Source organism: Euprymna scolopes, chromosome 11 (genome assembly GCF_053919585.1).
Source record: "Euprymna scolopes isolate OS-2025 chromosome 11, ASM5391958v1, whole genome shotgun sequence".
Taxonomy (NCBI): Eukaryota; Metazoa; Mollusca; class Cephalopoda; order Sepiida; family Sepiolidae; genus Euprymna; species Euprymna scolopes.
The window spans coordinates 44,996,330-45,022,863 of record NC_136492.1 but is presented as its reverse complement, the minus strand read 5'-3'; the positions used below and the strand labels follow the sequence as shown (position 1 = coordinate 45,022,863).

The 26,534-nt window shown below is 34.5% G+C and overlaps 1 protein-coding gene across 2 annotated transcripts in view; it reads right to left on the bottom strand.

The window, feature by feature from the left end:
• Window positions 1–26,534, bottom strand: part of LOC145287850 (coiled-coil domain-containing protein 39-like) — a 2,493,216-nt gene that overhangs the window by 2,278,332 nt on the left and 188,350 nt on the right. For both annotated transcript variants that reach the window (XM_080135726.1, XM_080135725.1), the window contains exon 4: window positions 21,650–21,808. In XM_080135726.1, the coding sequence (XP_079991852.1) occupies window positions 21,650–21,808 (159 nt within the window). The remainder of the gene's footprint in view (window positions 1–21,649; window positions 21,809–26,534) is intronic.

The following is a 26,534-nucleotide window of genomic DNA, read 5'->3' as shown; positions in this document are numbered from 1 at the left end:
CCGGCTTCTGCAGCTGGGGTGGCCTGAGTTTTGGCTGGAGCTGCCACTGGGTTATTTGTTGGGATTGCGGTGGGAGCTACTCCTTGTGGTTTGGAAGGGGTCTTGGCCAGTTATCTCTTCAGACAATCCTTAGCCATATGTCCCTGTTGCTGACAGGGTCAACAGTGGGGCTTTCTCCCTTCCACAATTATGGACAGCGTCCAGCTGCCAAATTGGAGCATGACCGGAATGTTGTTGAACTCAGCCCTGTCCAGGATTATTCGAACTTTATAGTCCTCGGTCATCACATTGCATTGAGCACAGACGGGGCTGACAGCTTCCACGTCTCTGTACTGGCTGAGTATAGATCCAAGCTGTTTAGCATCCATGTAGCAGCACGGAGACAGTGGTCCACCTTTTCCGCAGGTATTCTGGTTGGAGTCAGACGTTCTTCCATTTCCGGTCAGTCCTGGACAGTTTCTCAGCTTCCTCCTGGCTGGGGAGCAGAACATTCCACATGGCGTAACTCCTCCTGCACATGTAGCTTGCTGGAATGTTCTGATCCAGAAGGAAGGCCACCATGGTGTCCTTGTCGACACCCATCAGGCCCCTGGTCCTTAGGTCAGAGGTGACCAGGGAGAGAACTCTTTTCTCCAAATTCTCAACCTGTCCCAGGAGGGGTGTGCTTGTATTCCCCTCCGTGAACTCTTTGAGGTTGATTCAAAGAGCTCTCTATACCCTTTGAGTGTCAGCTGATCCTGTGATTGGAGGTCCCATGTTGCTTCTTCATCTTCCTTGGGATTGATCGGCTTAGAGCATGGGCCTGCTGGCACTGGTTGGGACTGCTGTTGCTGGCTGGACTTGTTTGCTGCTGGCTGGGAGCTAGTAGCCAGAGTTGGTCAGTCTACCTGGGTTTTGGTAACCTGGCTGTATCCGGCCACCTGTACTCCCCCCTTCCTGCCAGTGCTTACCAGTGCCTGCCTCTGTCAAGAAGTGATTGTAAACAGTCGATTTCAATTCAGAGCTATCCAATGGAACATGACACTGGTCATGACCGATAATTGCAGAGGAAGTCAGTGCCAACTATTTACAGCAGTCCAATTCAGGCCACGCCAGGAACCAACAGTGACAGTTGTAAAGGCACACAAGGTTCACCAGTAAACACCTCAATACTGCACTAACTGCTGTGAACATCACTCCCTGCCACAGGCATCCAGTAACAGCCATTGGATGCTAGTGCCCGACAGTTGAAGGCATACAATTTTAGTTAGAAGCATTCCAATGGGGGCTGACAGATCATAGCCGCCAGTGAGTTTTAGTTGCAAAGGCAACCAGTGTCTGCCAGTAAATGCCCAAACCAGCACTAATCGCCTGTAACCAACAGTGATGACAATAACCGTCAGTGGCTTCTGCTAGCTTCCACTGCTAGATAATGCCTAATAGTGGAAACCAGATGCTTTCATTTGGGCTATGGACGCCAGTGCCTAACATTTTCCAGAGTCAGAAGTAGCCCCCAATAACACCAGTAATTTTATTTGTTTTCAGAATGGGGGGATCCTTTACCGATTCTTCTGTTCTGGCTTTGTGCTATACTTTCACCAGACAATGCCAGTACACAGGTCCTGCTAGTTTTTATTCATAAACTGTTTTCAAAATATTAAATTTCATTATTTTCTGATATAATAAAGAAAAACCAGAAGCATTTTGTAAATTTACAAAAATGATAAATATTCCAAGTCTTTGTTTTCAATCTATTCATTGTCTCCTGTCTTTTAGTATTAAATTCTATTCATTTCTTAGTTTGGATCAATATTTTATTACAATCAATATAATCAATGAGGGCTGTTAGGATAGTGTATGCAATTTTTTTTTTTTAAATAATTGATTTTCTGAAACAGTCACATCTTCAAATACAAAAACCAGGACATCAGCTAATATATTAGCTGATGGCAACTAAGACAATAAGGTAACATGGACTATGTGTGGATCATGTCGCCGTCTTTGAGTTTTCATTCCTCATAATTAGAAACTATTCCTGAAGAAGGATGACAAAGACTAATCAAATTACTTTACCTATGTTTTCATCAATTTCCCCAACAGGATTATTAGTCACAAAATAGACCCATAGCGTTCTTCAATTAAGATTTCCCTTCTAGGTTATTTATGAGTATAGGGATACATACGGTCTCATCTCACATCTGACATCGGTAATTATTTCAAACATGCCCTTTTGAATGGTCTCGTTCAAGGGATTTAATATTTTTTCAGACACCTTTCTTTGTATAATATTTATTAATGTGAAGAAAATTATTTATTATTAATCCTCCTTTTCAAACTATTGTATATCTCTTTATTCCTAAATGTGTTCTATGTTTATCATATGCAACAATTGCTGGAATGAAACTCACATATTTAAAACAGAAATTAAGATTGCAAGCTTAAATATTCTGCACATCATTTTTAAGTTGCTCATGGATTTTCTCTCACAATAATAATTCATATAATAAAGTCAGTCTATTTCTCAAATTTTGTCATCAATCACTTCAAAACTGACAAATCAATATTTGCATGCATGCTAGTTTGTAACATATCATATGATTAAAACAGTTCAAGCCATGTAAATAATCTGTTGTAGTTTATAGTATTGTAGGAGATGGTGTACTGATATATAACTAGTTGTACCTAAGCCGGTGTTACTTGGAATACAGTGAAGTAAATTTAGTTTTTATTTGTTTAAACTTATACAGAAAAAAACGTAAACTTTTGTGAGGTAGAAAGATCTTATTACATTCAATTTTCTTTTATAAAAATCGCTTTAGACAAGAGATGACACCACTTTATATAAAAAGCTAAAAAAATACTTCAAGGTAAAAAAGTTGTCAACAGTAAGTGTTAGATAAAATAAATTCTAACCCAGAAAAAAGTAGATCTTCCCTCTTTGTCAGAAACATTGCTCCTGGAATGTGAAGACAAAATAAGTTGCTGAAAGTAAACTCAATGTCCACTTTCTACTCTCCTCAGTTACCTCCTTGCTGATTTTTATTTTTTCAAGTGATTTAAAGATATTTCTTATTACTAGTCATATGCGCCAGACTAAGGTATTTTAAAACTAAAGGACGGTTGAAACTTCATCTATCAGGCTTAAGCTTGAGATAGCATTTAACTTTGTCTGTCATGCATAAGTTTGAAATATCATTTTCAGTAGTAACCATGCAGATTAATTCGATGCATTTTAAGATATTTTATTGTTTGTGAAATTTCAACCATATTTTAATCTGATTAATCTGATCTTAATCAAGATCAGTTAACTTCAAAAATATTAAATAGTGATAGTGATGTATTTAATTATCTCATAGCATCAAAGTAAATGACCACAACGTTTTGTCTTTACTGACAACTTTGGAAAGAGTTCTTATAGTTAGTCTATTCTAAGATTAATTTAACTTTTCATCTTGCAGAAAACTAATAAATTCTTACCACAATCACACTTTTCACCAATTCATATCAACAAATATAAATCTACACATATTTTACCATGTTCTTTACGTGTCGCTTTTATTGAGTGAATTTTGAATGAATTTGTAAAGTTAATTTTGTAATTCTGACCTCTTCGATATTTATTCAAGTCAAGTTGGCTGAGCCCTGCAGCAATACAGACAACTCTTTTGTTGGTGTATACCTGTTCTCTTGTCAAATTCTTTACAAACTAATTCCACTGCCAGAGAGGAAACGCTTATCGGAAACTTAGTCAGAAGTGAAATATTTCCATTTCCTTATTCTGGTAAGTTGTCAAGAATAGACAGAGAAGATAACAAAAGAGAAACTTTAGGTACACTTCAGGCGATGAGTGACTTAAAACTCAATCACTTTATCTCATAAGTAATAACTAAAAATATAGACTGATAAATTAGTAAAAAAAAAAAAAAAATTATTAAATTAATATATTCATATTGAATTATATCAGTCACCAATTATATCTATTTTTCTTATTTCAGGCATAGTAGACATAGAATATGAAACTGGATACTGTATTTCCGGCTAGAGAAGATGGCTTATTTTCATATGAAAATGTTTGAAAAAACTTCTTGCATCTAATAGTGCAAAGGTTTGCAGACGATGGTCAATATCTGAGGTTTTGATTAAATGTTTGTGTATTAAGCACATAAGCATTTCTTTGGACACATGTCTTCTATGGTGGGAAATAGAGGAAATAATATCTTCAGACTGAAATTACGCCGGTTAACAAAAGAAAAATGGTTGCGTTTGGGCAAAATATGCATGTGTTTATTTTAATAATTTTAATGTATGAATATTTAAAAGAGTCTTGCAATAATATATTTTATCTTTCTTTCAAATATCCCATGTTTATTATACACTAGCAGGGGAGGGGCCACTCGGCTTTACCCTTTCATAAAATACACTTAATTATATTTTAATTCATGTAGATTTCGTATTTATTATTACAAGACCAATTCTCAATTGAATATTATATTGTACCTAACTTATATTACCGACTTAAAAATATTTAAAAAGGAAAATGACTTTTGTGTCATCAGCTAGAATCGAAACCAAAGCATTTAGCAATCCAGCTGCATTCTTTACTATTTGAGCTATCGACAAATAGATAAGAAAGATGTAAAACTAAACCACTTCAAGCTATGAATGAATTTGTGCATGCGCAAAAGTAATAGAAATATGTTAGCAAGTTGAAATGAACATTTTGCATTTCAACTTCCCAACATTTTTCTGTACACATTCATCCACTCAAAGATTTTACTCATTATTAACCATCCTTGGTGTATGATTACTATTTCCTATTATTTTCAGAGTAGTATAAGAGTTCATTGGTTTAATATTTTCACAGAGACATACACACATATATACGTCTGTTCTATTTATATAGATAATATGTTTATTCATAATTAACTATACCCAACCGGCGTTTTCCTGGAGTCTTTATTGTCATTTTGTCTCACTTGTTTCTTTTATTTTAAAATCTATCTCGTTTTTTTTTTTAGCAAATTTTTTTTTTTTTTACAAGGTGATCACCACTTATCAAGGCCCGGAAGCCACTCAGGGATAAGGGTTATTGCATGTATAGTACGTTGGTGTGGGGGTTTAATAAAAATGTCTACCTAAGGGGGCTGTTCATCAGGAATTTGTTTACATTGGACTTGAAGACATCCAGGTTGTAGTCAGGTGAGAAGCAAGTAGACGGAACAGAGTTCCACAGGCGTGCAGTTCTAAGAAAGAAGCTTTGTTCATGGAATCTACGTTTTGATTTAGGCGCAGATAAAGAGTGGGGAAAATGTTTGACAGTGGTTTCAGCTAGACGGGTGTTTTTCGTAAAAGATTTGCAAGAGGGGACTAGAGATTGGAGCTCAGACGAGCACCTGCCATGGAAATAACGATAAAACAAAGATAGGCTCGCAACGTCTCTTCTATGGGAGAGAGGTTGCAGGGAAGAGAAAAGAGCATCCCCCACTAAGCCACGAAGTCTATTTTTACTCTGTCAAGGCATGATAGGACGTTTTTAGCACCTCCTGCCCAGATATGGCAGCAGTGGGCATACTTGGCTTTTATATAGATAGAGAATTGCATCAGTGGTGAGATATCTTCTTGAGTGGTAGAAGGATCCCACCATCTGTCCAGCGACCTTGGCAACAGACTTGATGTACGTGTTCCATTTCAGATCAGGAGTAAAGGTCAAGCCCAGAAGCTTGTCAAAACATGGGGCTTCTCCTAGACGAGAGACATCCATTTCAATTGATGCCAGATGGGGATCAGAGCGTTGATGATGTAAAGATAGGAGTTTGGTTTTAGATGCATTAGAGGTAACCAGCCACATCTTCCCCCACTGAACCACGTGCTCGAGATCAGAGGAGAGAGAATCAGAGAGAACTTTGTCATTTACAACCTTTGATGTGTTGCCTTAGATGGTCGTATCATCAGCATAGATGTCAACAAATGATTTAAGTATGTGTTTAGGGAGATCATTGATGTAGATTAGGAAAGGAGTTGGGCCCAGGCTGACCCCTGAGGGACTCCAGCATTAATACTGTGGGCCTCTGATTTCTGCCCACCAACCACTACTCTTATGAGCCTATCAGAGAGAAATGATTTAATGATTGAGAAAGCATTACCAGTGATACCATAGCTGGAAATCTTGTGAAGTAGGCTCTTATGCCATACCTTGTCGAAGGCCGTTGATATATCAAGAGCAATTGCCCTAGAAATGAAGCCTTTGTCAAGAGATTCACTAATCCTATGAGATATAACCGTTAGCACATCTGCGATAGATCTAGCAGAACGGAAACCATATTGCATGTTACTAAGACAGTTATTTTTGCTGAGGTAGTTGACTATTTCTGTATTTAATATGGATTCCAGCAACTTACTCATGACACACAATGGTCTGTACTGAGAGGGAGATGACTTTACACCTGAATTCTTAAATACAGGGCAAACTGATGAGGTTTTCCAGGGTGTTGGAAAGCACTTCTCCTTAAGGCAACGCTTAAACAGTTTGGTAAGTATTGGAGCAAGTTCAGGTTGAAGCTTTTTTAACACTATAATTGGGATGCCGTCAGGGCCAGTTGCTTTACTGGAATCAAGGTTCTTGATTAGCTTGGCCACCTCATGCACAGATATTTGTATGTTACCTAGCGTGTTCTGTGTTATAGGAAATATGGGGAGTTGATGGCCTTCGTCCCATAGGGTAGAATTAGCTGCAAAGTTCTTGGCAAATAGTTTGGCCTTGTCTGATGCTGACGAGATGACCTCAGGTCCATTGATAATGGTTGGGATAGAACGCAGGTTTCTGTTCAGGATCCTATTTGTTATTTGCCAAAACTGGTGGGAACCAAGCCGCTGATCAGCTACTTTGGATTTAACGGACTGAGCATATAGTTCTCTTGCATTTTTTATTACTCTTTTACAGTGGTTGCTGGCGTTCCTGAAAGCGGCTTTAGTCTCAGTGCATCTATTACGTTGGTAGCTATGGAAAAAGTGATTTCTGTGCGCGATGGCAGCAGCACATTCTGGGGAGAACCATGGCTGGCTGTTGGGTTTTTGTTGGAATTTTTTAGATGGTATGAATCGGTCTATGTCTACGATTAGCCATTCGGTCAGGTCTGATACTATAGAGAACACATCCTTTTTAAACATGGAATGCAGAGGTAGATCAGATATGAATGTACGGAAGGTATCCCGGTCAGCCATGGAGTATCGGTATACAGTATGGTGGAGGGGTACGTTTGGGGGCTTTTTACATTTCATTTTTATCTTAACTGATATGACGGAGTGGTCAGAGGATCCTAGAGGAGAAAGAACGGAACATGAACATAGTTCAGGGGAAGTGGAGGGAAAAAGGTCTAGAAGGCTTGCATACTGACCTGTAGTATCGGGCACAAAGGTGGGCTCACGAACAATCTGAGTGATGTCATAAGCAATGGCAAAATCATGACAGAACCTCCCCTCATCATCTGTCTTATTTGAGTGGGTCAGCCATTCCACGTTATGGACATTGAAGTCACCACAGATGTGAATGTTAGCCGAGGGATGCGCAGACAGGATGTGGTAAATTTTCTCAGATATACTCTTAAAGATAGTAACTCCGCTGTTATTGGGCCGATAGAGGGCAAATATAAATGCAGTGGTGTAAGCAAGTGCAACCCGGAAGCACATATAGGGTAAATTAGGATCTTCTCTAGAGATATCCCTGCCACATGGGAAGCCATCTTTAATGTAGGCACATATTCCATGCCCATGGCGGTCTTGGGGGTCAGATTTAGATGTTAAGTTAGAGTATCCGTTAATTATGAACTCATCTAGGGAAGTGTTCGGCCCTATTCCAGTTTCGCTTAGAAAGAATATGTCCGGTTTCGTCTCCTGTAATTGTGTTTCAACCTCTGGAAGGTTGGAACGTAGACCCCTGATGTTGGAGTAGGAGACATGGTAGTAGAGGTCTACGTTGGAAGATGGGGTTCTAGGTTTATTCGAGTTTTTTTTCTGGAGATAATTCATCTTGAGGTTTTGGGATTTGTGGAACAGGTCTGCATACTTGGTTGGAGCAGGATAGAGAGGGAAAGTAAGAGAGAAAAAGACAAGAAATTTTTTTTTTTTTGTAGCATATGAAAAGGTAAAGCCGTAACAATTACCCACTAGTATGGCATCGAGAGGCCCCACCAGAGACTAATGCATGGTCCAGAATCCATTCACCAAATGGCAATACAGCAGTCCCAGTACTTTGCGCCGGCTGATAGGACAGCCTCCTTAGTGGTTAATCCAAGGTTCGGGTCCCTGACTATCAGGCGGATAACGTCAGCCCAGACGAAACGTTTACCTCCAGCACCGTTACTAGTGACATGGCCACAAGGATAGACATAGAGACAGAAAAATTTCCGACATCTCAGACTACTGTTCACCAAGTACTACCGACCTTTAAAGCAGCTTTTTCTTCACCCTTTGTCAGAAAAATCACTCATTTGCATGAGGACTGAGGGACAAAAAGGGAGAAGCGAGAGTTACAGGAGCTGCCGATAACACATCCACTGCATTATCTACTCTCCATTAAAAAAAAAATTCAGGACGCTGTTTGAAGATAATCTCCCCTCCCATATTCATGAAGGGTTGTTTTGGTGTTATCTATCTCGAGTGTGAATCATTCGAGTTCACCTTATAATTAAACTCCAATAATGAACTTTTATCAGTTTGTGAAGTCGGCTTAATTTTTGGTAATTTACATTCAAGTTTAGATAATAGATTAAGGTTTATTTTGGAAGGTTCTCGTTTTCATAGGTGACTTTTTTTTTTCGTTTTACATGTAAAAAGACAGTATTGGTTAATGGCATATTTGGCAAAAAAGAATTCAGAACAATAAAGAGAAAGAAAAAAATCATGGCAAGATAGGTAAAATTAAGTTACGGGTTTTTAAGTCAAAGCTGAAGTAAGGAAACAATTCGCGGTAATTATTTTTAATATGACTTTTACAATCAAATTATTACAGTATAATTTGATCATTAAAATAACTAATTTTATGAAACTATAACTTATTTGGTGGAGGTAATTTTATTTTAATCCATCAATTTATTGGATGAAAATGGCTTCCAAAACTTTGAATGCATGAAGATTTGCTAAGAATTTTAAAATTAAGAATTATTTTCTACTTAAATTTTAAATGTTTCCAGATTTCTTTCACATTCCGAAGGCACGTGAGGTTATTCTTTTCTTTTTTAATTATCAACAGAAGATTAAAATGGCTGACTTGTTCACAAAAAAGTCAGAATGCATTCTGATGTATTCAATCTCTTCATTAATTTTTGGAATACGATTTTTTTTAATCTAGCTTTAATGCAAGATATTGTATTTATAATATCAATAAATAACTGATTAATCTCTATTTCTCCTATTATACAAAAGGAACTTTGTGTATGTTCATTCCCTATAGACTCCGAAACGGCTGGGCCTTTTTTTCTTTTTTAAATTTCACACAAATGTACTTTATGTGCCTAGCAATGTTCTTAGAAAGATTTTGTATGGGAATATCTTCAATAAGTATCGATAATGAAAAAAATCCAATGAAAGAAGAAACAGGTGATTTGTATTAAAGTTAGTGCCTTATACAGCCAAACATCACAAGTGCATTTGAGAAGTTTTATTACCACACAAGCAGAAGGGCCTGGTATATAACATCAACAGTAGGCTATTTGATATGACAGGGGCACGTTCGAAATGAATATTTCTTTTTAAAACACAACTGAATTATGATACTTGATATTTGCATTTTATGCTTTAATTGAAACCATTATCTATAAAAATTTTATAAAATCAACAATAGGTTCTCTACAGTGTAATGTAAACTATAATGTATTGTGGACGAATTACCTGCAGGAAGGCATGTGAGGCTTCTTCCTGGTGCAATACGATAGGTCCCCAACTAGAGAAGGCTATTAATTGATTTGATTGAAAAATGGGTGAATTCACTAATTTCTATGACAATAAAATTGGAAAGTTGGCAGACGTAAATTGATTTAAAGAACTTGTATGTATATGCAAATATACATTTCTACATTAAAGTTGGTTTACTTTTAATTATTTCTTATTCATCTAACGAATGCTCAAACAGTAGCAACTAAGGCTGGAGCGCTAAGTTTTTTGGTTTTAACTGATGGCATCCAAGTTTTTTTGTTTGTTTTTTTTTTTATTTGCTTTGGAAATCACTACTATATATCGGATACAATACAATAATCATTAGAAAATTGGGTTCATAATAATAAATACGAAATCTGCATAAATTAAAATATCATATTCCTGCATATTTTACGACTGGGAATGCCAGGTGCCTTGTTTGTCCTATTAATATAGAGGTATGTTCATTTCGTAAAATTTTGAAAGATGCATGTTACAAAAAATATGATAAGATAGCATTTATATAATGAACCATTGTATAGCAATCACACTAGAATATATTCCACCCCGTGCTCTAATGGTATCACTAAGGTAACAAAATTTCTCAACCTTAATAGCTTCACCACCCCAAAAAATTTTCACATAAGTGTTCTCGTTCATCTTCATTGTTTTACACTTCCTGCACACAAACTGGATATCATATTTTAATCTATTTGTAATTCTATGGCACTTTTTGTATTCCTGATTCTTACAAGTACTACAAAAAGTGAGTCGTTGGTAAAACGATATAAGTTATAAAGCTTTCTTCATTATTTGCGAAAATAGAACACAAAATATCTTAAGGCCAGTTTTGCCAGTTGGAATACAAAGACTATCAATTATCTTAACAGTACGTATCTAGTGGCATAGTTGATCAATTATGAGTCTTCATTCAGACATAGATAACTATAATTATCTACAAATTGGAGGGTCTTGATATAAGGGAGATAAGATGATCTCTAACAGGGAGAGGAGTGTAACATATAGTACTGATTTATTACAATAAGCTATGCTTATATTTTTAATTAATTCCAGAATTAATTTACTAATATTCTTCATATGAACAGCAATATCTTATTATTCAATTTGATGAGAACTACCAGGATAATACCTACTAGTATACTTTATTTATGTATTATAAACGATGAAGTTGAGAAAACTTTAATTAGGTGATCAGTTTGCAAATTCCATTTCATTAGCTGAAAATATCAGAAGTGATTCTCAACTCCAATAAAAGGGTTCTTTCTTGTCAGTAGGCAATCTGCCAAACCAAAAAAAAAGGTTCATAATATGCATAAGCTATACATGTCTACTATGTCTAAGATATGAAGAGAATGCCTTGGAGCAACAGGAATAGACAAAGAGATTTATTTTGAAAGTCAGCCGTACATTTTAGAATTCCATCACTTCAAAACAAACAAATCTAAGAAAGATTAAATTAAACATCTAAGATAATGAACTTATAAAAAGGGAACGAGCACATTCTAATCTACACACTAAACAATATGAAATAAATTCGTTTTATTTGGAAAAAAAATTTAAATATAAAATGAATAGTACTAAAATACTGAAGCCAAAAAATGAACAATATCAATTGCATTCATACACAATTCAAGTATTACTCGAGTGTTTTATGTAGTCGTTTTGATTTGGGATCTATAATTTTATCATTTTTTTGTATATATTTTGTTAAAAACAATGACAAAACACTGATAGGCAACAACTTAAAAAAAATCTTTCTGAAGTACAAAATATTTCAAATGATGTGGAGAAAATAAAATAAAAATATCCTAAAAGAAAAAAGAAATTAGCATTTTCACGACGTTAAATACAAAGGTGAAAGAAAAAACAGATAAAATGAAGTCATAAAAAGGCCAATCTGAAGATGGAAGCTCCACAAGAGGTGAAAGAAATTACATTCCAGTTTTAAAAAGAAAATGTTGGAAAGAAATATCATTTACCAGAATACTCAATTTAAATTAAAAAAAAAAAAAAAGATTATCAAGAGAAATAGACATGTAACCAGTTCTGACAAACATTTTGTTTTAGTTTTAAAAACATGAAAATACATCCTCATAGAAATCTGTTATAGTTAGATGAATATGTTATCTTTTTTATGGTTCTATTTATAACAAAGTCCAAATAGCTCAGTTGATAGAACCTCAGACTGACGATCTCAAGGTTTCGATTGCCGGTTATGACATCTGCTATATTGTTGAGAATTTATTATTTACTATTAATGCAATATTTTACATTTCTAAAAGATGTTGTAGTCGGTTGAGAAGCAGAAGTTTCACAGATTGAATGCTCTAAGAAAGAAACTTTATTTACAGAAGTTTCGTTTGCCATAACAAATCTAACGACTTAAGTTTCTCTAAGAGTGAATAAACTCCTGAAAATGAAAAAGTCATTCAATTTGCAGGAGAATATTCACTGTTAAGTATAAACTAAGTAGTCTAGACTAAAAGTCCTCAAGATTTATGAGTCATCTAGCTAAGGTGTATAATCTCAGCCTAAACGGCATTTCATTTTATATTTTCCAATCGTTAATTTAAATCGTTATTTAATAAAACATTTCGAAAATTATATAAGCTTTGGAAGACAAAAAACAAAAACAATAATTATTAAAGGCAGGATATTTTTAGGATAAAAACCAAATGTTATTCTAAAAAAAAAAAAAAAAAAATTATCAAATTTTTTAGGTTTTAAAAGTTTAATTTTCAGAAGGGAGCAGAATATTTTCATAAGTTCACAATATTTAAACAATGCGGGGGAAAGGGCTAAAACATAACATTAAGTACTTTCTCAAAAGGAAAAATAGATGTGCATTACAAATGTTTCTAGTCTGTTGAAGTAAGCTGAAAAATATTTTCCAGAAATATGTATAAAACTAGATCATTCATTGCATGCGGTGTTAGTATTGGTCACATATTATTAATATTAAACATATAATTTCTTCAGTTTGACATTGGTCGATAATCATGTTTTTACCAAATTACAAAATCAGAATACATTGTGCAGTCATAATAAACTCTCTCCGCCATTTTCTCTTCCCTCTTTTTCTTCCTCCTTCTCCTTTTCTGTCTCTTTATTTGCATCATTTTATTTCTCTCAATATTTCTTTGTTCAACTTTTTATTTATATTATTAACCCTTCCTTTTATCATAAATGAACAAGCAAGATAGCAAACAAGATAACATCAGAAGTTTAGTAGCACACTAGACGACCTGTTGTCAGTGTGTGTGTGTGTATATATATATATGTGTGTTTTTAAGATTGATCAGTTGGATTTTTGTTTTCGTCTGATTCCTACGTGCATTTATTTGTAAAATAATGTGTGAAATTTATCATCATCATTATCTACAGTAGAAGTGCGAGTCTTATAAACAAACTTTTTATTTAAAAAAAAAAAAAAAAGTCCAGGCGTCTTTAATACTGATCAGTTGGATTTTTGTTTTCATCTGATTCCTATGTCCATTTATTTGTGGAGTGGTATGTGAGATTTGTCATCATCATCATTGTTTGCAGCAGAGGTGTGGGTCTTGTAGGCAGACTTTTTTGAATCTAATAAACTTTTTATTTAAAAAAAAAAAAAAAAAAAAAAAAGGTCCAACCGCTTTAAATGCTGATCGTTTGGATTTTGTTTTTGTCTGATTTTGGCGTTCATTCATTTGTGAAGTTGCACAAACACTTCAACGAGTGACTGTCTCTTCTACAAATTATTTGTATTGGATTGTTTTAAAAAAATTTTTTTTATTATTCATGTCAAACTCATTTAATCGTACCCATCACCATCATCGTTGTCCTGCTCATTAAGGATGTAGGACTTTTGGAACGTTTCTTCATGTGTATTTTACATTTATGTGTATGTGTACGTGTGTATATGCATATGTATGTATATGCATATATGTGTGCCTCTATGTGTGTATGTTTGCATGTGTGTGTACAAGCATATATATGTTTGTGTACATCTGTATGTATGCATGTATGTATGCATGCATACATACATGCATACATACCCCTCTAGGAGAAGCAAATCTCTGATTTAAAAAACCATAAAGCGGGAGACCAGTACCCGCATTAAGCTGGTCTGCAGTTTGACTTGTTGCTGGCTATCTTGCTCTTGCTTGTTGCTGGGTGTCAACATTTTGAACCAAGAGAGAGATTTAGCTGTCATACAAAGCTAAAACTCTGTAACATCATCTTTGTATAGATACTCCCTCAGGCATTTGTCTATAAAAAAAATAGTCCTGTAGTGATGGAAAAGTTGTGACGTGTGTAAGCCTGAAATGATGGAAGCATGTAATAATTGATCTGCTATCATTATATGTATCTATGTGTGTATGTATGTATATGTGTAGGTATGTGTGTGCATATATATATATGTGAATATGTATGTATATATGTATGTATATATATATGCATATATATATATGTATGTGTATAAATGCATGTATATATATGTGTATGTATATGTAGGTAAATGTATGTGTATGTATTTGTATGTGTATATGTATGTATATGTGTGTTTGTATTTGTATATGAGTGTGTATATATGTGTATTATGTATTGTGCGTGTATGCTTATAGATATGTATATGTATATGTGTGTGTATATATATATATATATATATATATATATATATATATATATATATGTCATGTCATATGCTACTGGTACCATGTAACCCAGTACTACTTGCTTCATGGTCGGGTCACCGGCAACTAAACTGGTTCCCCTACCAGACTTGTTTGGTGAGAAGGGTGGCTAGTCTCCCTGAAGGATTAAAAACAAGACCTTCCAAAGGGTGAATGAACCCTTTTTCGGGGTCAACGGCCAACTAGCACCGTGTGTGTTTGTGTGTATGTGTGTGTGTTGGGGTGGGGAGGACCCCGTAAGCCATGGTGAAGGCAACCTTTCTAGAAGCAAATCTGATTTAAAAAAACATAAAGCAGAAGACCAGTACCCGCATTAAGTTGGTTTGCAGTTTAACTTGTTGCTGGGTATCTTGCTCTTGCTTGTTGCTGGATCTCAACCTTTTGAACTGAGAGAGAGACTTAGCTGTCATACAAAGCTAAGACTCTGTGACATCATCTATGTATAGATACTCCCTTAGGTATTTGTCTATTAAATGGTTCTGTGGCGATGGAAGTCATTTTTGGGCCCATGGACTTTAAGTGTCTGAGGGAGTGGCACTCGTCTGACAAGACGTTGCAATCATCATATATATGTATGTATATCAATGACCATCTTCGGTGTCATGTCTGCTTGAGTGTGTGAATTCACTGGCAGAACTAAAAAAAAATAATTTTCGGGCTCATGGACTTTCAAGGTCTGAGGGAGTGGCACTCGTCTGACAAGACGTTGCAATCATTATATATATATATATATATATATATATATATAAATGACAAAAGTCTATATTCTAACTTTCAAGATGTTAATCATCTTACCATTTATTTCTCCAAGTACATTTATATACACAATTCTTGACAGCACCTGTTTCATAGCGCAGAATAATTCATTATGTCAATTCGTGAATTTATTCTGCCCTTAACTCATCAGAAGAAACAACACTTATCAACTTTAAAAGAAAACGGTATATGGGCATGATTACAGAATCTGAGAATTGGGAGAGAAGTTGCAATTATTTTTTTTAAAATGTTATGTCATCTTTAAATTTTAGTGCAAAGTCATCAACTTTAAATTCCTGTATTAATAAATTGTACCCATTTTGATATACATTACCATAAAAATATTTTATTTAATATTTTATTAATTTATTATTTATAATTAGTCTATATTTATTTATTTAGATAATATTGATAACTGTTAAATCTTAATGTATGTATTTATGTTTATTTTTATACAAAACTAATGACCTAATCTATTGATTTGTTTACAGTAATAACATTGGATTAATTAGACCTAAACTTTGCAGAGCTATAAATCTTTTTGTATTACATATATAAATATTTTTATTAACTTCATTTCTACGCTTAAAGAATTTTTTTATTGTCATTTAATTAGTTTTAATTGACCACTTTTAACATTAATATGAGAGAAGTCTTTAATTTTTCCTATCGTTTATTTATAATTTGTCCAAGGGAGGTAACCTATTTCATAATTAAAGTAAGTTATCTACCTTTTCCTAATCAAATATCATCGCAACTTTTGTCATTTATTTATATCTGCTCTGTAGTTACATCGAGCTTCATAAATTAAAAGATTGTTATAAATAAAAGGTGAAATAATTGAATACGCCTATTTCCCCATATATATATATATATATACACACACACACACACACACACACACACACACGGCATAATCACGTTGACACAACGGTTCTCGCCAGATCACCAAAGTTAAGCAATGTTGAGCCTGGTCAGTACCAGATGGGTGGCCGGTCGGGAAGGTTAGACACTGTATGTACCGTGCCGAGTCATAGAAATTTCCAGGTTGGTATCTGGGGGCGCATTAATTCACTGGGAGAAATGCACTCCTTCCCCGTCTTCGTTAAGACATGCATCTAGGAGGAGGAAAATCTGATGTAAAAACCTGTGGTCTACTGTATGCTCTGTCCTGTGGCAGTCATCTGTACAAACATGTGACGAATGTTAGCAGTAATACCAAGAAGTGTGGGCGGTTCTACACAAAACCTTCACCACTATAAACAAATCATCTGTATGGATTTCCAACGGAACCTCATATGTCAAAATCGACGGAAGAGTTCATATATATATATAATTTTGACTGATAAAGCGGCAACAGTCAGTTATAGCTGCTGCTGCTTTCAAATGAACATACTTATTCACAGCATATAGCAATTGTAATTCACTCTTTGTGAAATTCTCTACTCTCAATATATATATATATATATATATATATATATATATTAAGTAATGTGATTTATAATTTAAAAATTAAAAAAAAAATTTTTTAAATTTAAAAATCAAATTTTAATTAAATTAAAAATCAGTTTCATAAGAAGGAACAACAACAAAGTCAATTATCTGTACGATCGTTTCGGAAATCCGTGCTTTTTATTTGTGGTATACATGAAGTCACGTAGAACAATTATACATAGTTTTTTTGGTAAGCACGGTTTCCTCATCAGCAAATTTAGGAGGATTTCTATTGAATTTAAAAGACACCAAAAATAAACCTAAATAGGTTTAAAATTATGATCCATTGATTTGTTTACAAAAGGTAAATGTCATTATAGATAGGCGGAAGCTGCAAGCAGAGAGAGATCAAGCTTGAGCACCTTTATAGCATATTTGTTTGAATAATCTTAAAGATTAATTGTACTTTTTATTTTCAGATTCTAAAACAGATTTGAAAGAGGTGCTCGGAAGTGGCAGTGAATTGTCACTGAAAATAACATGGTTAATATGAAATCACTAATTTCTATACATAAGCCACTGACAGAAGCAACAAGTACCATTGGTGAAGCAGACGTATTGGTACTAATACAAGAAATCAATGTGATGGAGTGATCCTATCAACAACTAATATTCAGCTGGAAAAAAAAACTCCTTGAAACAGAACCAACTAGATAGTATAAACAAATAACAATGATACAATTTCAAAATAACTGGACTAACAGGGAAAGGCTAACGCGCCACAACAAAATCATATGGATAGAAAAAAGGTTCCCAAATCTGATAAGGTTGACCAAATTCAACCTATTCCAAGATGCTAAACAGATCTACTATAATTGATATTGATTTGCAGATAGAATTATGAGCAAATCTTCAATTACATAGAGAGGGAAAATTCAGCACTTTCTAAATTTTATGTGAATGCAGAAAACCATGATCTTTCACATAAAAAAAACTACTTTTATTCAATAAAAGCAATTGGGAAAACATATAGCTATGAATAGTTTTGGTTAAAATATTTGTCATATTGGGATGCATCAAGAAATCTCCTATCCTAACGTCTTTAAGTATATAAAATATTTTAAAACCTCAAAATCAGGCCGTGAAATGCATAAAAACTAACTCTAATAATTCTCACGGGCAAATCTCAATTAACATGATGGATGGGCCAAAAGATGGGTTTTATCTCATGTAGTTGTGACTATGGCTCAAAGAAAGCAAGAAAAAGATAGTATTGTTATCATATAGATTGGCATTATCAACATAATCATTATTGGAGCATTCAAAATCGATGACATAGTTCAAGTGAATAGAAATATTCTGTGAATCGTACAAGCATTAATCTCTTAAATTACAATGAGAATTTTCATTCTCATGTATCTAACGTTATCTGTGTTTGTTTTTTTGTTTTTTTAGTTTTAAAGGTTTATAGGGGAGAAGATAATAGAATGGGAACCATCAAGTTCTCAACTGAATCCAATTGAAAATTTTTGATTAGTTGTGAAGATGAAAACCAATATAATGGCAAAACAGACCTATGGAAAGTGATTAAAAATCCTAAAATTGTATCTGCCGAATTAAAATATTTTTAAACAATGAATAATTGATTTCTGCCTGTTATTGAGAGAGTCGTTATTAATATATAAATACTTCAATTTTTTTTTCTGAATAAGTGTTGATTAATTGTTGGGCATTTTATTACTTTACTAGAAGATGTATTCAGCATTGCCCTGTATTAAACATAAAATTCCTTTAAAGTAAAAATTTTAAAAAATATTTTAAAAAAACAGAAAGCAACTGAGACATGTACATGCGAGTATTATGTTTTTTTTTCTAAACTTGATGTTTTGTAAGTAAAAAATATACTCAAGCTGAGATCAAACTAAAATGTAAAGACAGTGAGTCAAGTATGATAACCATTAAACCAACTTGCCACTATTTTCACAAAGTGTTTTCCAATTTGCTCATTCTTAACATATAGAAGCTGTCATGTTTCAAAGCCGTGCATGCACATTTGTGAAACAGTTGACAGAGACAAATCCGATCTCCCTCACATACCAATTTTTCAATTTTGACCCCTATAGCTGCCCTTTTTTCCGGATAAAAACCGGTTAAAAAGTTTTCCACATGTCTAAATGCCCTATATACCAAACTAGCAAAAGTACCCGTTGTTGACTGGGTTCAAAAACAGCCTACAGAAAATGGACTCTGATTTATTAAAGTATGATAGGCTATGAAAAGGAAGGGTTGTAAAGAGATAGTTTCGAATTCGGGGGTATCAAAACCAAAGCAAAATATGATGAAAGTAAAAATAAAATAGATAAACCCCATAATTTATTATACCATACCTATTCACACTGAAACACTTATCTCAATATTCTGTGGATCTATATTAAGAAACCTTGTTAAACTTTGTGACATATTTCCATTCTATGGAGGTCAGGCATAAACGAACACCCCATAATTTTATTATACCATATTTCTTCAAACTGAAACATAATTATCAAAGTATACTTACGCAGATAAATATGAAAAGTCTTTATTAAAGTTTGTGCCTATTTCCATACTATGGAAGCCAGGCGCGAACGCAGACCCCACAATTTTATCATACCATCCCTATTTAAGTTAAAACATACTTATCAAAGTAGTCCTATGTACCTCTATATCAAAAACACTTGTAAACGTGTTTTTTTTAATTTTAAAATTTTTTTATTTCCATACTTTGTGTACCAGGCGCGAACGCATACCCCACAATTTTTATGAACCACCGTTCTGCAGGATCAAACATACCCATTCCTATGTCTCGATACACCTATCATTATATGTAATCAGTTTTTTAAAATTGTCAACCATATAGGAGCCTATTCGTGACCAGACACACACACACACACACACACATTCAGCTTTATATTATAGATTTCAAGCCTGTAGATCCAAAATTCGTTGAGTATATCGAGTGAGATGTGTCCTTACACACACAATCACACTTTTATAGATATATAGATCATTGAAGTTCAGTAATTTCCTGGTTTAGCATTAAAATTTGTAGGTTTTATGAGAAATCCAATAACGTTAATAAAATATGTTCAAACTACATAACGTTCGACTCAACATTTGTTTTGACACCTAAAATTTGATGAACAATTTTTAAAGCAAATTTGTGTTATTTTGGTTCATGCGATTTTCATAATTGCAGATGGACATCAGATGATTAGCCAAACAAAACAACCATCCCATAATTAGCATAATCTAAAGATAATCCGCTATGGAGCACATTGCTATTCTATACATGTTGGCTTTATTAGTGACTATAGTCTTTATCCAAAAAATCTAGTGATATGATTATGTTGCCATCTGTGCAAGCCTTTTATAGTCTCGCACAAAAACATGCGTTCACATCTAAAGCCATTTTTCTTGTCATACACATACACGCACACAAACATACGCGCACACGTACACACGACGATATATTCACGTACATACACCCACATTCACGTGCATACACACACACTAACGTGCGCACACATGGGCAACGTCACTTCCCCTTTGAAGGAAATCCACACATGCGCAAAAGACCACAGGAAACACCTATAAAAGCAAGAGAGCTGACCTGGTTTCCCCTTTTTCGACTTAGCTTCCGCCCTGTGTGATCAACGGACCATTCGCTCCCTTTCAGGGCGCACCTCACGCCACCTGCTACTATGTGTAGACTTTCTCTCTTTCTCTCTCTCTACAACAATAGACTTTCCCTCTCACCAGCTAACAGTGAGAGACGCACGCCAAACTGGATTGACTTTCTCTCTTTCTCTCTCTACAACAATGGACTTTCCTTCTCACCAGTTAACAGAGAGAGACGCACGCCAAACTAAACACGTGCTATACCCTTTTCTTTCATTTGCTTCATCACAAAATAAATCGTAGTTCGTTTAATTCAAATAAACGCGTCATTCGTTCCTCCCTCAATTCAATTCATTTTTCTTATTTTGCACCATCGCAACACATCTGATGAAATGCAAAACATGTTTTGCAAACATAGTAAAATCTTCATTTCAATTATAACAACAATACCTGAGCATAAGAATTAGGTACAACAATAAATTATCAATAGTAATTAAATAATAAATAAATTGTTTCTGCTAGTCTCCTGAAAATTTTTACAATTTTTATCTTACTATTAAAATTTGTATTAAACATTATTGTACTCATATATTGTCATTTTGTATCTTATAGATAATAGCAATATAAAAACCAAGGCTGTTTAAGTTCTTTTTAATGTCTAATTATTTATGATCTATGTGTAAAATAAATATCAATCTTTATATTTTAAAATTCTTCAGAAAAATATCCATAAACAAAATCTGGTCAAAGGCAAAAAATCTAAAGTTTCAGAATTTCAGTAATTTTTTTATTGTCACAAAAGGAAATTATAGTTCTGAACAACACTTCATATACTTTGAATGATATTATAATAAGCAGACTATGAATGATCGAGTTAGTGCCGTCATTCTACAAAAATTATATTTTATTCCTACATTAAGAATATACTATAAAATACACTTAAGAGTATTTTTTTATAAAATACCAAGAAAAAAATGATTTTCAAAATTCATTATATTCTCATTAATATTTTTATAACTCCTTATATTCAATGTGAATTCTATGCAATAAAAACAAAAAATATTATGATTGCTTAAAAATATAGGGGAAAAACACTATGAGCAGTGATTTCAATCATGAAATGGTTTCCTTTAAACAATCTCCGAAACAAATCTAATAGATTGTATCTATTCCATTTATATGATCAAATAAAAAAGAAATTGCATATATGAACTTACTACAACTTTACTTTCATCCATCCTACGATATTTCTGTATAGTTATGGCATCTTCCTCCTTTACTGCCGTCATTTCCAGCCAGGTTTCTAGTTCTTTCTTTTCCATCTTCATCTGGTTAAGTAATTGCTCAATTTCTTCATTAAGTTTAAACTTCATATTCTGATATAAAGAAAGAATAAAAAAAAATGAATTATACAATTGTTAATTTAAACAATACTTGAAAAAACATGCACAATGAAGAACTGGTCAAAAGTTCAATTTAAAAGTTGATTACATTCATTAGATCATTTATTTCAATCAATTTAATTCCTGTAGATTTTATTTTAGGATACAAGTTGCATGTTCATACTTGGTTGTAATATACTTTCGAATGCAAATCTAAATAAATCAGAGGATATGTAATTCATATAACATCAGGATAGTATTCAGCATAGTAAACATTTTGTCCAAGTATCCCACAGAAAACACGACCATAGACTGTGTGTATTTCATGTAAATGTAGAATAATATATGGAAATGAAAACAGCTGCCTACTAAAAGTAAGTCTAGTATTTCTAGCCTTACTTTTCGTGGGCAATAACCCTCACCTTCGAATAGAAGAGAAATAGAAAGTAGTAATATGTGAAGATACTAGAAAAGTTGGGGATGGATAATCACAATCGCATCTACACTTATCATCTCAAGTAAAAATCTAATATATGAACAGCTGTCTGTGTCTCCATATTTTCAAACTCTAGCTCCTCTGAAACTAAAAGTCGCAGAGTAGCACTAGGACCCTCAAATGATTGGATTTTTTACAGGCCTTTCTTGTATGGATCTTTAGCCTGTTATTTTTAAGGAGTCAAAAATGGGACAAAATCGTTAAACATTTTGAATACTCATCTTAGTTTATTTTAAATTTTTCATCGGTTTATATGTGTGTAGTATTGGGAATCCTAGCTTAAATGCTATCTAGGTAGTTTGGAGAAATAGTAAGTTATGTAAGTATATTTTCGATTCCCATCAGCAAGTTTAGTGGGGTCACAGAAGGTTAGATTTGACACTCGTCAAACTCAAGTCACCTTTTGTCAACCTAGTTAGATGCACCAGAAATTAGGGGTGACGATGCACTGGAAATTAGGGATAACAGGAATTGTGGTCATAGGTTTCCGGTTGGCGACCACATTAGAGAGTTGGTTTAGGACTGCAGATGAAGCAGATGTGACATTAGGGTCTCTCCTCCGACAACCATGGGTTCGAGACATAGGCTTGCCTTTTTAATAAAACAAATTGAAGCTTCAATCCATCTCGTGTTATCGATGTATCTGCAGCAGTAAGTACCACTTCCCATGAGATGTAGCCAGCGACAAGAAGATATCATCCACTGGACAAGGCAAGCAGGTATGTACACATTATATATTTGTGCATACATGTTGAGACCCTTCAAGGCAAGAAACTGTAAGAATAGAACACACACACACCCATATATTAAGAATACATATGTAAGAACACACAGATTTTAAAAGTACCCTAAAGTAAAAAGAATCTTAAAAGTAAAAGAGAATAGCAGCAGGAACGTTTTAATAAGTTGAAAAAATAAATAAAAACAGGACGCAAACATGAGATCTTTAACATATGCATGTCACGTTGATACAGTGGTAACGTCATCAGCTTTGAATGCTACAGTTTCGGTTTCGATTCTAGCTGATTGCACCTAAATACATTTTTTTTTAACTTTTGAAATTACTACTCTATAATAATATATATGAAATCTGAACAAGTTAAAATATCATATTTAAGCGTATTTTAAACCCGGGCAAAGCCGCGCACCACCACCCAACAATTATGAATAATAGATTAGTACACCAGAAAGAAAATAAAGTAATAAGTAGTAATATTACACATCTTGACAATATTAGGTTTAAAGCTGCCAAAATTCATACTAGAATTGTTTACACAGACATAACATATGAAGCATTGGTTAACAAGTTTTAAATGACAGTTTTCTGGAGGTTAAAGCGATGATTAAAAAACAACATAAAATTAACTCTTCTATCCAATCGTGGCTGACAGAATGAGAACAATCTACCTTCATAGATAAAATGAAGGATTTTTTTTTTTTCTTTTACACAGTGATCACCACTTATCAAGGCCCGGAAGCCACTCAGGGATAAGGGTTATTGCAAGTACATTACGTTAGTGAGGAGATTTGCTGAAATGTTTACTTAAGGGGGCGGTTCATTAGGAATTTGTTAACATTGGACTTGAAGACAACCAAGTTGTAGTCCGGAGGGAAGCAGGCAGACGGAACAGAGTTCCACAGGCGTGCAGTTCTAAGAAAGAAGCTTTGTTCATGGAATCCGCGTTTTGATTTAGGCACAGATATAGAGTGGGGGAAATTTTTCACAGTGGATTCAGCTAGACGGGTGTTTTTCGTGAAAGATTGGCAAATGGGGGACCAGAGATTGGAGTTCAAACGAGCATCTGCCATGAAAATAACGATAAAACAAGGACAGGCTCGCAACGTCTCTTCTGTGGGAGAGAGGTTGCAGGGTAGAGAAAAGGGCATCCCCCACTAAGCCACGAAGTCTATTTTGTACTCTGTCAAGGCAGGATAGGCTGTCCTTAGCAGCTCCGGCCCAGATATGGCAACAGTATTCCATCCTTGGACGTACTTGGCATTTATATAGATAGAGAATTGCATCCGTAGTGAGATATCTTCTGGAGCGGTAGAAGGACCCCACCATCTTTCCAGCGACCTTGGCAACAGACTTGATGTACGTGTTCCATTTAAGATCAGGAGTAAAGGTCAAACCCAGAAGCTTGTCAAAACACGGGGCCTCACCCAGACGAGAGCCATCCATCACAATTGATGCCAGATGGGGATCAGAGCGTTGATGATGTAAGGATAGGAGTTTGGTTTTGGATGCATTAAAGGTAACCAGCCACATCTTCCCCCACTGAACCACGCGCTCGAGATCAGAGGAGAGAGAATCAGAGAGAACTTTGTCATTTACAGCCTTTGATGTGTTGCCGTAGATGGTCGTGTCATCAGCATAGATGTCAACGAATGATTTAAGTATGTGTTTAGGGAGGTCATTGATGTAGATCAGGAAGAGAGTTGGGCCCAGGATTGACCCCTGAGGGACTCCAGCATTTATATTGCAGGCCTCCGATTTTTGTCCATCGACCACTACTCTTATAAGCCTATCGGAGAGAAATGATTTAATGATTGAGAAAACATTTCCCGTTATACCGTAGCTGGAAATCTTGTGAAGTAGACCCTTATGCCATACCTTGTCAAAGGCCTTTGATATGTCAAGAGCAATTGCCCTAGAAAGAAAGCCTTTGTCAAGAGATTCACTTATCCTGTGGGATATAACCGTCAGCACATCTGCGGTAGATCTTGCAGAGCGGAAACCATATTGTGTGTCACTAAGAAGGTTAGTTGCTGAGGTGGTTGACTATTTCTCTATTTAATATGGATTCCAGCAACTTACTCATAACACACAGGAGACTTATTGGTCTGTATTGAGAGGGAGATGACTTATCACCTGAATTCTTAAATACAGGGCAAACTGATGAGGTCTTCCAGGGAGTCGGAAAGCACTTCTCCTTAAGGCAGCGCTTAAATAGTTTCGTAAGTATGGGAGCAAGTTCTGGTTGAAGCTTTTTTAACACTATAATTGGGATGCCATCAGGGCCAGTTGCTTTACTGGAATCTAGTTTCTTTATTAGCTTGGCGACCTCATGCACGGATATTTGTATGTTACCTAGCTTGTTCTGTGTTATAGGAGGAAATATGGGGAGTTGATGGCCTTCGTCGCATAGGGTAGAATTAGCTGCAAAGTTCTTTGCAAATAGTTTGGCCTTGTCTGACGCTGACGAGATGACCTCTGGTTCATTGATAATGGTTGGGATAGAACGCACACTTCTGTTCAGGATCCTATTTTCAGTTCGAAATTCTGAACAGGTTAAGGAGTTCAACTATTATGTTCTCAAGTTCGAAAAGATATACCTAAAGAAAGTCAGAGATTACATCGGCTAAAATGTTGTGAATATGACTAACAAGATTAGAATAATATTTAGAATAATCCAAATAACACAAATGTTTCTAATTTTCTAACGAAAAAAAATACCTTACTTAATGAACTAGTGTTCACTATGAAACTCTTGCCCAGAATGACTACAATTGTATTGAAGTAAAATTTTGTATTTTCCATTTCTCCAATTGTAGAAAGCCTCAAGTGATTTTCCACTTCCCATATACATAAATCATAAGCATGAGATAAAGATATCAAGATAAATAAGAAAAGACTAATGAAATCATAACAAATTCAGGCAATATTCAGAGAAACGGTGATGAATTTCTGTTTAACGATGCTTGAAGGCAATATGAAGAACAAAATCAAATCCGTAAATTTATTAATTTCTCATACATAATGCAAGACTTACCAGACCTTGGTTGCTTTTTTTCCTTACAGCAAATAATGAATATTCTCTTGATAATGATCACTTGTTGAAAATAACTTAAAACTTTGTCAAATTCTCTCAGTTAAATATGTTTTAAGCCAGACCCCCACCCATCACCTATTTAGCTTGGAGAATTGACACGTTACTAATCAACCTTGCATACAAAACTTCTGCAGAAGCATATATCCACATAGTAATATCGGATAAAAGTTTTTTGGGTTTTTTTTAATGAATACAAGTGAAATATTATATACCATTATATCTCAAATATAATTAACAAAAAATTATTTGATACATATGTAAAAAAACTGAATTCATAGATTTGAATTGCTTTTTTTTTTAATGCATCTTAATTTTTAATTGGATTTTATTTCTAATTATGAATTATAAAAAAAGAGAGACCGAGAGAGAGAGAGAGAGAGAGACAACTCAT